At 48.4% G+C, this 16,617-nt stretch overlaps 1 protein-coding gene across 2 annotated transcripts in view; it reads right to left on the bottom strand.

Annotated features, from left to right (window-relative positions):
• Window positions 1-7,173: 7,173 nt before the first annotated feature.
• The window catches only part of VPS41 (VPS41 subunit of HOPS complex), a 164,852-nt gene continuing 155,408 nt past the window's right edge, over window positions 7,174-16,617 (bottom strand). For both annotated transcript variants that reach the window (XM_026006642.2, XM_072760038.1), the window contains exons 26-29: window positions 10,416-10,515; window positions 10,266-10,310; window positions 8,817-8,896; window positions 7,174-7,914 (exon numbers count right to left, since the gene is read on the bottom strand). In XM_026006642.2, the coding sequence (XP_025862427.1) occupies window positions 7,834-7,914; window positions 8,817-8,896; window positions 10,266-10,310; window positions 10,416-10,515 (306 nt within the window). In that variant the 3' untranslated portion in view covers window positions 7,174-7,833. The remainder of the gene's footprint in view (window positions 7,915-8,816; window positions 8,897-10,265; window positions 10,311-10,415; window positions 10,516-16,617) is intronic.

A 16,617-nucleotide genomic window follows, 5' to 3' on the forward strand; every position in this document is an offset into this window, starting at 1 on the left:
GGCCTTGAGAGAGGGCTCGGTATACGGGACATCGTCTTTGCCTTCCAGAGGCTACTCGAGCAAGTGGACACTGGATGCCTATCACAGGCTGTGCCAGAGAAACGTACGAGATGGTGGGTGAACACGGGGAGGGGAAGGGCACATCCTGACTTCTTTTGGACTCAGAAAAGCCAGAGGTTCTGGAAGATGGCAGTTTTAGGCAAAGGCGAGAGCCCCTTAAGATGACTGCCTCTCTCTCTCTCCTCTCTCTCTCTCTCTCTCTCTCTCCTCTCTTTTGGCTTCCGAGGGGAAGCAGTTTGGCCCAAAACACAGGCATGCTCCTCTTTTCTTTCTTTTTTTTCTTTTCTTTTCTGTTTCTTTTCTCTTTCTCTCTCTTTTTCTTCCTCTCTTTCCTTTCTCTTTCTTTCATTTCCATTTATCTATTTATTTATTCATGAGCGACACACAGAGGCAGAGACAGGCAGAGGGAGAAGCAGGCTCCCTTCAGGGAGCCCGACGTGGGACTCGATCCCGGGTCTCCAGGATCAGGCCCTGGGCTGAAGGCGGCGCTAAACCGCTGAGCCACCCGGGCTGCCCTCCTTTTGCTTTTAGAAAAAAAAAAAAAAAAAAAAAAGTTTTTTTGGTGGTTCCCCCCCCCCCCCCCCCCAAGTAAAAGTAATACTGACAGCTCTCTAAGAACGGGCATTATTATAAGCTGAAGGCTATACGCTAATCTCGCAAAAAAATTAAAAGGGAGCTGCAAAGTGGTCAGGCGGGAGAGGCAAGGGGCCCGCCCGGCCGGGGGGAGCGGCAGGGGTGCGAGGACCCCTCGCGACCCCCAATCACTCAGCCGGCCCAAGGCGCACGACAGATGGCCCCTGGGCCCGAGGGTAAAAATAACAGCGTGAGAGTAACCAATTAAACGTGCTGCTTGCGGAGGGATTTGGAGATGCTTAGCGCGGCTGCTGTGTCCGGCGGCCCGGAGGGAGCCCACGGCCTGGAGGGGGCTGCGGCCGCCCTCCAGCCCCCACCCCGCCCCGTGGCGTCCGGTTCCTCCCCCAGGAAGGAACCCCCTGTCCCCCGCCGTCCACGAGGCCGGGCCCCAGGGCCTTTGCATCTACCCCTGGCAGGGGCGCTCCCGCCGGGCAGAGGGCGGGGACCACGAGGCCGGCGCCCTGCACCCGGCACCCCGAGCAGGGACACCCCGTCTGGGGTCCCAGGCCACCGGGGCTCGGAAATGCTGACTTCTTCCCCAAGGGGCTCCGTGGGGACGGGCGTGGGTTAGGGCTCCGGTGCACCTGAAGCGCAGAACGCTCGCGCTCCAAGCCGAGGCCTCTCTGCACCGGGACTCCTAACGGGGTCTCTTCTAGCTCATCTTTGTACAATGACTTTCCTGCGCGTAACTGGAGAATTCTGCATTTCACCAGTATTTTGCCTGCTCGTCGAATGTTGCGAGGTGGCTTTCGTCCTTGATTCCGTGCCGTGCGGTCCCTCCCACCCTCCCTGTGCCACCTCCGGGTCCCACTCACATGCGGGGGGAGAGACCGTGAGGGCAGCCGCTGCACAGACCTGCCTGTACAACTGGATCAGCACTGGCATTAGACTGTAAGCCTGATGCTTTCCGAAGTCCAACTTTCTAAAAAAAATTGAAGTGCAAGGGGCGCCTGGGTGGCCCAGTCAGGTGAGCCTCTGACTCTTCATTTGGACTCAGGTCCTGGTCTTGGGGTCCTGAGTTCGAGTCCCATACTGGGCTCCGCGCTCAGCCAGGAGAAGGCTTGCGATTCTCTCTCCCTCTGCCCCTCCTGCACTTGCGTGGATGTGCTCAAACAAGATCTTTTCTAAAAGAAATTGTAAGCTTGAGTTTGTGCTCTATAGCCACATGTTGTCAATGTGAGCGCGACTATGTGATGCAATGGCAACTGGAGTCACCCAGTCGGCCCTTTGACATTTAGAAAAAATTGGCTCAAGGCCTTTATCTGTTTCCCATCAGGAAGACCAGCCTCCTCCCAACAGGCCCGCCAGGGTGCGGTTTTTGTGCTCTTGTCACCCCGGGTGTCTCTACTGTTCCCAGGCAACTCCAGCTCCTGCCGCTCACCGCTCCTCTGTTGTCCCTGCTGTCCAGGGTCCCAGATGTAGGGCACAGATCCTCAGTTTCCCCTAGGTGCTACTCACAGAGGACACTTTATATACCGACTTTACCGAAGGCTGGGGGAGGCAGAAGGGCTCAGCATCAAGGCGACACACAGATGCCAATACTGGCCTGTCTCTTGAAAAGCCCTTTGGTTATTCGCAGTTGCCAGTTCTCCTTCCCTAAAATCCTCCTGCTCGGTCCCCCTCCCGTCAGAAAGCCCAGCAGCGCGGCCCTCTGCCCCGTAGGGGTCTGGCGGACTCCGATGATCCCAACAGCGCAGCCAGGAGCCAGCGGAGGTCCTGCTTCTAGGGAGTCTCGGTGGGCCCAGCAGCCCCCGCAGGTGCAGGATTGCAGGACAGAGGTTTAGCTTTTCACCCGTGTGGCCCCTACAAGTGCCTGTAGGAGGCAGAACCTGCTGTCAGCTTTGGCTCTAAGTCGTATCATTTTCTCCAACTCTGTCCCAGGTGGTGTTGAGCCTGGAGTCCGAGAGGGGGCCGGGCTCCCTGGGTTGGCAGGGACCGTCGTGTTGGCTGGCTGCGGGTATAGCGGCCCTCACGTCCTCAGGATGCCGTGGTTGGGATCGCCGACTACATGATCGCTCGAGTCCAGGAGCAGCTAGTGGGATTTTGAGAATCTACCATTAATGGGCCAACGTGAGAGCAAAAGGGAATGGAGGCTACTTGGAATATTGGGGGCAAAAAGCTAGATGAATTTTAGAAAAAAATCTTTAGCTTAAATCATTTGAATACATTGATCTGTGGTGATCTGACCTATTCAGGCATTTATAATGCCAGGGACTAAGGACCTTCCTGATGTCCTTGTTTTTTGACAGCACTTTGTGTTTTGAAAACCACAGCACAAAAGGGGAACTATGGCAAGTGGATATATCCATGGAGGCATCAGGTATCAAGATCAATCATAGGAGCTACCCAAGCGAGGTGGGCTCTGTTCTTGTCTTCTTTCTGCCATAACATTCCCAACACTCTTTCCAGGGGAAAGAACCCCACGCCTGGCAGGAGGATGAGGTTCAGTCTGGTAAGGGACACTGAACAAGTGGCCTTTCTGCGCATGCCTTTGGAGATTCTATTTTTCTTTTCAGGAGCAATCGACTTACAGGGGTAAGAGATCACCAATACCTTTGTCATGTTTGTGCCACAGTCATGGAGGCTGGAGCACAAACTGCTTTACACTGGGGGGGGGGGGGGGCAGGGTACCGTGGGGGTTAGACCGGGAGAGCGTGAGACATTAAGTTAGATTTTCAGGGCTGGGTGGGATCTAAACTGAGAAGTTGGAAGCAGGTGACTGAACACATGGGGAAAATGTACCACAGAGACTGTAAGCATTGGGAAGAGCAAAATACTGGGAATCTGGATCAGTCTGGAGGGCCAGTTAATTGCAGAAGTTGGGTGCAGAATAAATCAGAAGTGTGGATATTGGAGACGGGAAAACTGGGAAGGGATTGGTTTCTAACCCAGCCGAGTTAGGTCCAAGCTAGCAGCAGTGAGAATGCAAAAGACAGCGTGATGGTAAGAGAAGCCGGCACACTGGACGGGGGACAGAGGAAGGATGCGCCAAGATGAGGTTTTAGGAACCTGAGAATAAGTCGTGCTCGTTACGGAAGTAAGAATGTAGACAAAGGAGACTTGTTGATGGTGGCCGTGAAGATCAAAAGGGAGGAAGAGAGGGCAGTGGGTCTCTAGAGGAGCACAATGACCAGAGGGGCCACATTTGAGTCTTGTCCCTCAGGTCAGAATGATGTCACGTGCTTGTTTCTGTCTTGGACAAGGGAGAAAAACTGGACTTCATTCAGCAGACATTTCTGGGAGCCTCTTGTGTGAGAGGCACGGGAAAGGTGAACACGAGAGGTCCTTAGTCTTCACTGAGCTCCCGGTAGGAAGCAGCAGACACGTAAGCAGAATGGACAGGATGCTTCTTTGGTGTAGTATCCCAGGGGAATTGTTTCCCTCCTTGGGGAAAGAGTCCCCTGTTCACAATAAGATGGCAAGGAGGGTGGGGACCACAGAGCAGAGAAGGAAAAGCAAGTCCTGGATTTTTAAGTTCTGGAATAGACTCTTAGAAATTGAGAGTCAGCAGCTTGCAGGAGCCTCGGCCTGTGGGTACCCAAAACATTGCATGCTCAGGTGAGGCCGGTCCCCCACTGCCCCAGGCGGAAGCACTCCACCAGGCGGGGCAGAGCCAGAGGAGACAGGCCCTGGGAGGAGAGCGGAGAGGTGAGGGGTATTGCTCTGAGCTCCATCCAGACTGAGGTCTCAGTCAAGGTGGACTCAGCAGATAGGTGTGGAGCTCCGGGAACAGAGGCGCCCCACTTTGTTTTCTCTGAGAGGCAGCAAGCCTTAGAAAGCAAGTGCCTACCTGCTCCAACACCCCACCCCCCACCGTGACACACACCACACACACTCTTGGGAATGGCAAGGAAGCTATGGAGAAAGACCAACTCGGTTGGCAAGACTGACTTTCCCAGGCAGCAGAGCCAGGGGGCTGACAGGTGCGGGGGACCGGCTGGGATGGGAGGGGGCGCTGCAGAGGCCTGGCGGTCAGGAGCAGCAGGGGCAGTCGGGGAGCCGAGGACCAGAGACTGGCAGGACCGCAGGCTCTAGGGGATGCCAGCGGAGAGGCAGGGCTGGAAGGCTGTGGGGGTGACAGCATTCTGGCCGATGCCAGCCGGTACGGACGGAGGTCGACTGACAGCACGATGCATCTCATAGACACTGGATGCAGTGAGGCCACCCCAGCTGCTACCCCAAAACTTAGAGGCAACCAGGAAAGAAGGGGTCCCCGAACTAACTCAGAAAAAAGCCTGATTTCCCTGAGTCTGCCGGGAACTAAGATGAAATCTATGCCACTAGGAAGACTTCCATGGTGTCCTGCCGCGGACCTGGGTCTGGGCGTAGACACGGCAGCTGTGCCGCGTGGCAAAGGCAGACGGAGCCCCAGGCGCCCTCCTAGGACGGGTGGGCGGTCCGAGGCGGCCAGGGAAGCGAGGACTCACGAGCACGGTACCGTGGGCTGGGAGAGCAGAGTAAGGTAAAGGGAACCACGAGCTACTTGGTGATGGCTGGAGCCAGCCCGAAGTCCGGGGTGAAGGGCTGCAGAGGCCCATCCGAAAAGCAAAGCCCCTCCTCCTGCAGGGCACTGGGAATCCTGAGGGTTCAGAGGGACGTGACCACGCGCACATGGAGAACCACCGTTCTGGGTGTAAAGGCAGGCCTGGCCTTGGCTAACTGGCTTCTGGGCTCCGGAGGCAGAGTCCTCCACTCTCTCTACTAACCACCCGCACCTGCGCTGTGGGAGCAAAGGCCTCTCTTTCCAGCTACCGGTCCGGGTCCAGGACGGAGAGGTGTCTGGGAAGTCAGTTACTGTTTAGCATCCAAAGTGGTGGAGCTTCAGGAGCCCAAGACTTGGTCAGAGAAGCCAGAAGCAGCTGGTCTGAGGTCGAGCCCAAGCCATGTCTCCTACACACACACTATTTCATTCAGTGTTACTGAGCAAACTTTGAGAGAAACTGAGACTGTATTTTTATTTACGGTTTCCTTACAAGTAGTGGTCTGCATGCTCTGTGCCGCCTGTCCTGACGAAGGTGGGCTGGGGGTGCCCCCGGCAGCCCAGTCCTGGGGGGCTCTGTGAGGTGTTCCTGGAAGCTCTTCCTGTTGACGGTCCCCTCGGTCCTCTCAATGATTCTGTAAGCTATTGGCCAGTTTATAAGAAATCCCCTTCTGTGAGGAGACTGGATTTTACTTTCTACATACTGACAACACGTCAAATACATACTTTGCCACTATATATGTGATTTTTTTTTTTTTTTAAAGATCACCGATGCTGCAGGCCTCTTCTCTTGCCTGCTACCTGACCTCAGACGGATGGCTTGGCCTTTACGTGCTCCAGCCTTTTCACCTGTAAAACGAGGAGAGTCAGGGCTCCAATCTCACAGGGTGGGGTTAGGACAAGGTCTTTATAATAGCGTCCGACACATAGGAACTACTCGAATGTTTTTAGAATGTGAAATATGTGGTTTAACACTGTTACAGCCAGATGAAAAATCTGTTAAGAACTTCTTAAACTGGTATAAAACCCTTTTGGCTAAAAGCAAAAGAAAGCCACTCTCACAAAATAACTTTGAACTTGGCTGTTTTGCACTCAAAGGCCTCCCGTAAGGAGGCGAGGTGAAACATGCGCTTTACAACCGCCGCCTCTTCTCCAACCTAAGCGCAGTAGCTCCGCTTCTTACCTGTGTTTCAAACAGGCTTGTGAGGTTTCTTGGGAAGGAAGGATTTCTCTGGCTAGAACGAAAGGGAAAGAGAGCAGAAAGAGCACTAGTCTTGGAAGGAGGGGAGAAGATGCTGAGGGGGCGGAGAACTTTCCAGGACACTGAAGACCAGTGGGAAAAGCCTGTGGTCTGCCAGAGTATTCTTTGGGACTCCACTGGGGAGATGTGCCATGAATTTGCTCTGAATTCCCTCCTCCCACCCCGATTTCCTGAACAGAGCCCTGCTCTGGAGCTCACCCCCACCCCTGTGATAGCGTCTCTCCGTTTCAGCGCTTGTCAGGAACCAAGGGGTGTGGTATCCCCCCGGGGGTGCTGGGAGCATGAGAGGAGACGCTGCTTATGGGAGTGGCTGGGCCAGCGTCAGTGGTATGTGCTCAGGACCTGCTGGCATCCCACCTTCTCCTCCCCGCCCCCCAAAAAAGCACAAAGTTGCATTTATTCGCATTGTGGGGCTGAGAGTGGTGACAGCCCGGGGCCTTCCATACTTATACGCCCCTGGCAAGAAGATGGCAACATATCCCAAGACGGATGAAGCCAGTAACTGTGTGCATGCGATGTTCTCTCTGTTCCACGGGGGCCGACACGGCTCCAGAGAAGGCTCCAGGAAACTCGTGCCCACCCTCCATCACAGGACAGCCCCATTTCTCCTGAGAATCCCTCGGACTCTACGGTGTCCCTCCCTCCCTGCTGGCAAAACCAAACCACGACCCATCACACCCTCCACGCAGTGTGCCAGGATTCCAGACTGAAGTTCAACCCACTAGCAGTGAGTCTTTCGTCACGGGAAAGAGCTAACATTTATTCAATCGACAGACGCTGCAAGTCGTCAGGACGCACAGAACACATGATCAGTCTCCGTAAGACAGCATGACGGCAGCCTCCTCCTGTCATTCCCAGATGCCCTTGAATAAGTGACAATTTACACAATGTTTCATTCAACACCTATTAAGAAAATAACTACATAATGTTGATGACATTAAAAAAATAGCCAAACCCAGAAGGTGAGGCCTGATGCCAGCAGAGCTTCTGGAAGCAGGTCCAAGTGGCAGCAAGCGCTGGCTGGGCAGCTCCCCTGATGATGCGCTTAGGCAGCGGGGACCCCTTGCAGTGGGCTGCTCAGTGGACAGTTTTACTAGGATCTAGAAATTCATTTCCAACTCCCAGACTGACTTTTCCATCCCCAAATAAAGATGGAGCCAGACATATGATGAAATATGGACTGTGAGCCCAAATATTTCAAGGCATGGATGGGGAAAAGCCCAACTTCATCAGCTGCACAGAGAAAGCTCGAGTAGACAGGCGAAGATGGTGAAACTTTTTTTTGAGCGGAACATAAACATGTACAAATCTCTTAACAGCACTGGTGTCAACAGATGCTGCTGGGGCTGCGACAACAGTCTTCAAGGGTGGTGAGGAAGAGGAGGACAAACGGAAGTGGCTACTTCTTCATCTCCAAAATGGCACTTCCTGGTCCGCGGTGCTTGGCACTGCAGATGCCGCAGAACTGCGCAGGGGAGCTCTAAAGGTGTAATTTGAAAGACACAGAATTTAAAAAAGCTCTTTCTACTCTCATATTCAGAAATATTTTACGGGAGCAGTAGTGGGGGTGAGGGGCTATGAAACAGCACTCCTTTCCCTGGAGATGCTGCTGGTTCACATAGGGTTCTGTCTACACCAGCTATTACTGTGACTCAAAGGATACCTCAAAGCAAAACGACAGCAATGTGACCTGGGGGGCGGGGGGGGGGGGGGGCGGGAAGCAGGACACTAAAAACAGTAGTGTCGTGATACAGAAATCAGGCTGAGAAAGTTCTACAAACTGTAAAATTGTTCTGTGTGTCGTTTCGCCCTAGCTTGACAGTCCTCAATTTTCCCTAAAGGAATTCCCCCCGGTGAGTACGCCTGTGTGATGTTTCGCGCAGTAATCCCCCTTTACCCTTGGGAGTATGCTCCAACCCCCTGGTGGATGTCCGATGCCATAGACAGTACTCAGCCCTGAACGTACTGTTTTTTCTGTGCATACCTACTCACGATGAACGAGGCACAGTAAGAGATCAGGGACTAGTGCACCAGACTGTCATGCAAGGCGAATGTGGTTTCCTCTCTCCTGCTGTACAGTCACTCTGCTTGTGACGAGGAGAGGAACTGCCTGTGAGCTAGCGCTAGGCGGCTACTGACCTGGCTATTCGTCAGGAAGAGGATCATCAGCTTCCAGACGGCCAACCGCCCTGGTAACTGACACCACGGGTGAGGGGGGGGGCTACTGGATAGTACAGGATGCACCTGAGAAATCATTTTTCTTATATGATAGAAAACAAATTCAGAGAAGCCACAGAGCCGCAGGCTGACGGGTATACTGCTGAGCTCCCAACTGCATCAGTTTTTTTTCTTTAGTTGGTAGCTGCCAGGCAGCCAACTCACCATGCTGGGCACGGGCAGGCACTCCTTGTGGAACATGTGGCGGCAGTGGAAGACCACCACGCTGAAGGGCTTAGCTGCATCTAGGGGGCAGAGGGCAGCAAAGACACGGGAGAACTCAGTACAAAGAGCAGACCAGGAACTTGAACCCATCCTGAATGAAAGTCCAGCTGCAGTTTTAATTTTCCAGCCAGCAGCTGCCTTGGGAGGATTACATATTCACAAACGCATCCCTGAGGGGTGGTCTCTGCGTCACAGCTCACCGGCCTGGACGCCGCATCAGTGAGGACTACGATCCAGGGACCAACTCACAGCAAATGGAACCACGCCTGTTTTGAAAGTTAGGATCAGTGTGTATGTACATGCCCTCCTCCCCAGGAGCTGCACACCATCAACTGAAGTCCATTTGGGGCCTTAGGAAAATCCTGCTAGTTCACCTCCTGCCTTTGCCAAAGCCATTCAGTGCCATCAGGGCATCATGTGCTTAGTTTCCCAGGCGGGGACCTCGCAGAGCTGTGTGTGCTCCAGCAGGACCTTGATCCTATGATGCGGCGCGCTCGTCTGCATTTCTGTTAAAACGCTACCTGAAACCACCACGTGAGCTCCCAGCTTCTCCTGTGCTCACTGCTGTCTTCACCATGGACACTATTTCCTCTAGGAAAGACCCCAATAGAACGAATTCTCGTGCTTCTGTCCTATTATATAATCCCTTAAAGCAAAGTAAATCCTACAGCAGCTACCTCTTTAAGCACCTATGCTGAATTTATATTTAAAAAAAAAAAAAAAAACTTCTTGTACCCTGATAACTATGTTTTCTTTCAAATTACAGAATTTTCTCTTCTGTCCTCTCCTTCTGTGAGGTGTTGTGATTACATGTGACCTTATATAGATAGATAGATAGATAGATAGATAGATAGATAGATAGATAGATCTACCAACTATAAATACACACGTATGTTCCAATTAGATGGCAAGTAGTAGGTTTCTGTCGAAACGTGGGAAAACTTAGAGGCCTAGGATCATACAGCAGAGAAAAAGTTTAAAGAAAACAGGAGGCCTCTTATCCCATCTTTTCCCCAGATACGCGATTCTTCTTCCTTGGAATTTAAACGTTGTTGGTGGTAGTTTCCATTCTGTCTTACTCCAAAGCCCTGGTATCTCAAACAGTGCCCCCTGAAGCAGCATCCACATCACCTGGGAACAGGTCGGAACTGCCAATTCTGGGGACTGCACCTGTTGGGGTGGGGCTGGCAATCTGGGGTTTAACGAGCCTCCTGCGGAATGCAGACCCCCCCCCCAAGTGTGAGCACCTCCACGTTCAAGGGGTGGCGCTGGTGTACAACTGAGTAGGGCTGTGGGCTGAAGTTCTTCTCTAAACTGGATTCTCCCAAAAGTTATATAATTTAGTAATGAGTACACACCTGAGAATGTCCCCCCTCCCAACCGCCTTACCTGATGGGAGAATAGGAGAAAGGCACGATTCACAGATGTTCTCCTCTGCAAGGAAACACACACACTTGGATCATACAGTACTTCTACTTGCCCGGTCTCTTCTGAAAGCAAGGTATAGGGTTCTGATATGATCACTTCCATCTTACCCACCATCAACCAGAACGCCTTTCATTTGAGTTCGGTGCATTTTCTTTAGTAAGGATAAAGAGTCTGCTACGAGAATCTTCTTGCAACCTTCACGAAGTAGAATCTAATGCATACATTGTAATAAAAAAGGCATTTTTAAAAGACTCAAGTATGGGGGTGAACCCTCTCACTGCGGATTCAAAAATTGGTGTTTGAAATCGTCCAATGAGGCACTTACTGCTTTCCTGCCTTCGCTACGCTTTTCTCTCCAAACTGCTCAGACCAACCTTTCTAAGCCCCCATTCAGCCACAACTGCACATATGAATATACAGTAGTTTCTGTGGCGTTTGTGAAATCAAATATAAGTTGCAGAGTCTGACAAGGAAGGCTGCATTAACCAACCCTAACGTCATCTTACAGGGCTTCCTAATGTGGACTCTCTCCAGCAGTTTGGCCCCTATGTGACCTGCTCACTGCAACCTCCAGATCTTTGCCCAGAATGGATAACCTGCTATTCCTAAATCCTCTATTTGATAAATCCATCTATCGTACTCATCTATAACTGGGTCCCTGTCATATGAGAACAGGGCACACGGAAACTAAACAGATGTCATTTCTGTCCTAAATCCCGGCCCGGCTCCAATCCCTCTTTCTTTCCAATCCAAATTGTTGAGCGCAGTCCCAAGGATGTAATGTGTCCCTGTTAACCCTCAAATTTGATGGCTCTTAAGGGGGCTAACAACTGAAAAATGACCACAGATATTAACACCCTGGTACAAAATTCATTTTCTTCATCCCAGCACTGTACTTTTTGTTTCTTTATGCATTTTTCCTGTTACTTGGTAGGCTTCATTACGTATTTTCTCCATCCCTGCCTGGAGGATTAGGAGTGGTAGGAACACTGTAGCAGTCTCAGAAGTTGGGACGCAGAGGGCAGGCTGCCGTTTCTCGCTGGCCCCACGCTTTGTGTTTCAGACCCAGTAGGGATGGAGACAAAGTCTTTCCACCTGCTTTTAGCAAGAGACCTAGAGGCAACCCACTCTACCTTCCACCCCACTCTACTGGCCCCAGTGTGTTTCCAGGCTGCCCTGGGTTTTCCTAGGTGTCTTATTAGAAATTAAGAGAGGCGGGATCCCTGGGTGGCGCAGCGGTTTGGCGTCTGCCTTTGGCCCAGGGTGCGATCCTGGAGACCCGGGATTGAATCCCACATCGGGCTTCCGGTGCATGGAGCCTGCTTCTCCCTCTGCCTATGTCTCTGCCTCTCTCTCTCTCTGTGTGACTATCATAAAAATTAAAAAAAAAAAAAAAAAAAAAAAAAAAAAAGAGAGGCTGTGTGAGGTGTGCTTAAGCCAGGTGCCTTTTTTTTTTTTTAACCAGAACTTGTTGCTTTTCTAAGAGGGAGGCATTCAAGGCCCGAAGGGCAGAGAGGCTCTGTATTGCACCGTCTGAGGCCCACCTTTCTGGCCTGATGGATCTTCCTGCAGGATTTCCATGCAGTCACCTGTAACTGCCACGAGATTCACATAATGACAGCATCACCATGTCACTGCGGTCCAGCTCTGGGTCACAGTGAATGCTGCTCTCAGAGACGCATACTGCCTTTCTTCATACTGAGGTCGTTCTCACCTCTAGAACTGTAGATGTCCTGATGTCAAGTTTTTGATTCATGCCACTGAGAAGGGGAGTCTGGGAATACACCTGGAGTGTGCTATTCCCAGGCATCTACACTAACACATGCTCCTCTCAAATCCCAGACAGCATGGGTTGTGGGTGAATTTAGCCCAGGGGCCTTTTCCCCAGTCAAGGCGAATATTAAAAACAAAACAAAAACCCAGAGCTGACATCCAGATTCTAGAGATACTTTTATTGTAGCTTTATGTTCTGACTACTGATTTAATGACTATAGGTCTATTTGCTCTTTAAAGTTGGTAATTTGTATCTTCTTTGACAATTATTTGATTGTTCAAATATACCAAAATTGTAGCATTTACTTATTTTTTAAATCTTGTCTGCATCTCTAGTTATGTCCCCCTTGTTTGTTCCTGATATATATATTACATATATATATCTTCTATTTTCTTGATCAACTTTGTTAGAGGTTTTCCTGTTAGTCTTCTGATTCTCTTCTCCATAAGCCCTGTGGTTGAGGACATGTGCAGTCTAACCTCCATGTCTCTGTGAGCCACTCTTGTATCTTCTATCTCTTAATTACTCTGTGCTGCATACTGAACAATTTCATCAGATCTTCCAGTTAATTCTCCCCTTCTGCTGCGTCCAATCTGCTACTGACCTTGCACTGAATTGACAGTTTAAGTGAATACACACATAGTTTCAAAGAGTTCTATTGGGTTACTTTTCAAATATTCTTATTTTCTGTTCATATTGTTCTACTTTTTCTTACAGGACCTTTTTTTTTTTTTTCTTTCATGTCTGTGTTTTAAATGGACTTGTTAATAATGCCTTTGAGATTGATCTAGTGTTTTCCAGTTCTTGGAAATATTAAGATTGTCATATCATTTTTCATTCTTCTGTGTAATCTAAATCTCAAATTAGAATCTGTATCTATTAGAATTTCACCAAGGTAAGTAAACCACTGGTCTTGTCTTTCCTCAACTTCGTAATGGCATCAAGCCTTCATCTTAAAAAGTACTTGTGGGCATTACAAGGCAAGTACAATATTATCTTTCAGAGGTTCGTTTTTCTTATGGGACTTTTTAAAATTTTTTTCTTCCCACACATTCTTCTCAGCAACTCTTGTTTTCTTGTTATTACACTGTTTTCTCCATAGTTCAAAGCTTTTCAGCATTACCTTTATCCTCATTATTTTCAAGATAGCCACTAGGAGGGTCTATAATCAATCTGTTATAAGCATACCTTGTTGTATCATAAATTTAAGTATCTATAAAATAGCTGTTGAAAACCAACATGAGACTTTAGATTCTCTGTCTTTTTCCTTATTTCTCTGTAGTTCATCATCATTGATAATCATCCCAATGAAAAGGAAAAAGCACTGGACTCATAGATATTTTATAACACAATAAAAGAATTGTACATCAGTGAAGTTACTATGGCTTATTAGAAACAGCTGCTGTGGGAAAAATGCCATAAAAATTACAGAGTTTTTGAAATTTTTATTTTAAAAGATTCTGTGAATGTTGAACTTCTTGCTGACATTGCCTTGTTCATACTGCAGTGCTTCTCATTAGAATTGCAAATGACACATAGTTACCTGGGTTTACAAGCCCCAGTATGATACAAGAGGTAGCCTGGGAAACCATTTACCTCATTCCTCACCCAGCATATAGGCTATGATGCTATGGGATCTGAATTCTAATTGAAAAGCTTTTCTTTTTGTTGGGATTATCGTCAAACATGATGAACTGCAGAGAAATAAGGAAAAGATAGGAAGGCTCTAAGGTCTCATGTTGAAGTTCAAAACCAATATTACAAATACAATCCTATCTGCAGTTACAACAGCACAAAGTATACATATGCCAGACTGATTAAAGAAGCCAGAGCTGGTTGTCACGGGCCACTTAGGTCACCTAAAAGCTGTTATGAGGCCAAAAAAAAAAAAACAATCTGAAAGGGAAAAGTCCATTTTAAAAGTTTATCTCAGGGATCTATATACATTTAAAAATATCTCTTAGAAGAAATTAAGAGCTTATGTACTGTGAATGAAAAGAAACCCACCTGAGTCCCAAAATAGGTAGGTAAGAAAAAAAGTCACTATTCCTCTTAATTTGTCTCTGGATCTCAAAGTAGAGAGAGATGAGGAACAATACAGAACTGTGGCACAGCAGAAAGGCATAAGAAAGTGAGACACAGAAGATACTTTAGAGATTACCAAATCTTGAGGTTCCTCAAGGTCAAATGTCAATGCACATACGTGTGCCAGGCTGAGCCTAAGAAATCTCAAGATGGTTGAAGGACATGAGCCCCTAGTCCTCCCCCAGAGATTCTAATCCAGCAGATCTGGGGTGGCACCTGAAACTAAGTAATTTTTTAAAGAATTTAGATAATTCTGATGTGGAGCCACGCTTGACAAACACTCATTTAATCTAATGGGAAAACTGAGATCCAGGAAGATGAAGTGCCCTCCCAAAGATCACCAGTCTTGTTGCTGGGAAAGCCAGGACTGGACTGGACTCCAGCTCTGCAAACACCGTGCCCACTGCTCTTCAAATAGACTGCTTGTTCAACCCCGTGTACTCGTCTGTTGTCATAACATGCCAGGACCATGAATGCATCTCCAGAGCGCCACGGAACAACTGGTGGTCTACTCAAGATGCAGTCAGAGGATGTGGGGTCAAGCCCAATTCATCACCATCCCACACTGGCAAAGTGTAAATAAAACCACTTTTAGACAGTCTTCCCATATGGGAAACAGAGATGACAGGTCCTAGTGACTGCATTGTTGATGAAATGACAGTCAAAAAAGGCAGTAAGAACATAGATACTGGAATTCTTGAGGAACATTAAAAAAAAAAAAATGAATGCTAACTTTATAAATAATATTTTAAAAATATAAAGTATAAAAATAAGTTTACAGCATAAAAATAATTTGGAAACTGTTGTTAGCTTAATGTCAACATTGAAATATCATTTATGCCATACTGTTTTGCAAATAATTTCATATCAAAACAAATGCTATCTGTCCTTGAAATCCGGCCTAGAAACATTTCAAGTTTATAAAGGACGATAAGGGCTACTTTTATCTCACTGACTTCATGAAGCGTCTAACAGTTGCTGAGTAATTACACTAACAGTGTAACAAGGTATAAACACATATGACGTATATCTATGACGTATACCGTATGACGAAGTAAACTGTAGAACTTCAACACTGCAATCCTGGCTGAGGATGTGTCTTCCTTCGTTTTAATGACATCACAGACCTCTAACACACCTCATACTGAACTTCAGTTGAAGAAAATTGTTGCATTTTAGAAAACAAGATTTTAAAACAAGGAGAGATACTCATTTTAAAGTTTTTCCCCATTTTTCTTGCCTTCTGTTTCCAATTAGCTAGTGAGTGAGCTCCCGGACACATTCTCAGTGGCCCAAATAGGTTTCCCAGGGCAGCATGCTTCATTGTAAATCTGCTGCTGAGATATCCCCAAGGCAGATGAGCAAGAGGTCCCAAGAAGCCCTTTCTTTCCCTGACACCTGACCTCAGATCCTCAGGTTTGCTGAAAGGTTTACAAGAGCCCCCGGGGCCCTTCCCCACTGCCCCACCCCAGCAGAGGAGGCTCCAGGTTCTTACAAATTCGTGAATCTCAGAAGCCTGGGTGGCTCAGCGGTTGGGCACCTGTCTTTGGCTCAGGTCGTGATCCTGGGATCTGGGATTAAGTCCTGCATTAGCCTCCCTGCATGGAGCCTGCTTCTCCCTCTCCCTGTCTCTGCCTCTCCTCTGTGTCTCTCATGAATAAATAAGTAAAATCTTAAACAAAACAAAACAAAAAAAACGTGAATCTCTAAAATTCCCCTCCCCCCAATTTTTGGGATTAACAGGGCTAGCCATTTTTATTCTGTGAGGATGTGTGCAAATAAACTATACTTTTATGGAACAAACAAAAGAAACTAGAGAGTCAAAAAAAGGTATGTAAAACTTTTCTAGACACTTCAAAATGCTCTATAAATTATTTTTATGGCGATCTCTTAACAAGTGGCCCAGAGAAAGAAAATAAATGGTCATTAATGGGGATGCCTGGGTGGCTCAGCGGTTGAGCAGTCCTGGAGCCCCGGGATCGAGTCCCACATCAGGCTTCCTGCATGGAGCCTGCTTCTCCCTCTGCCTCTTTCTCTGTGTCTTTTATGAATAAATAAATAAAATCTTAAAAAAAAAAAGAAAAGGTCATTAATGCAATAGTAGCCTTTTCCGTAGAAAAAACTTCCAAACTCTTTCTTCATATGTAAGAAAGAAGCAGGAGCCCAAGGTGAGTATTCTCTCTCTGTACCCTCCAACTTGATGTGTGAGCCACAGCGGAGATGGTGGTGCAGTTCTTACAGATTCAGCCACCTTCCTCAAGGGTCCCTCTCCTCGTCCCAGAAGCCATTCCCTGGTCAGGTTTATGGGATCCACTGGCTAAGTCACTCCTAGTTCCTCCACACATCATACTTACTGCATACTTACACCTCCTAAGGAAAAGCTCTCAGTACATTTAAAAATATAACAAAGAGGATAAAATACTGGCTTAACAACTGTTTTGGTGGATGATTTTT

The sequence above is a fragment of the Vulpes vulpes genome, chromosome 5, assembly GCF_048418805.1.
Source record: "Vulpes vulpes isolate BD-2025 chromosome 5, VulVul3, whole genome shotgun sequence".
Lineage (NCBI taxonomy): Eukaryota > Metazoa > Chordata > Mammalia > Carnivora > Canidae > Vulpes > Vulpes vulpes.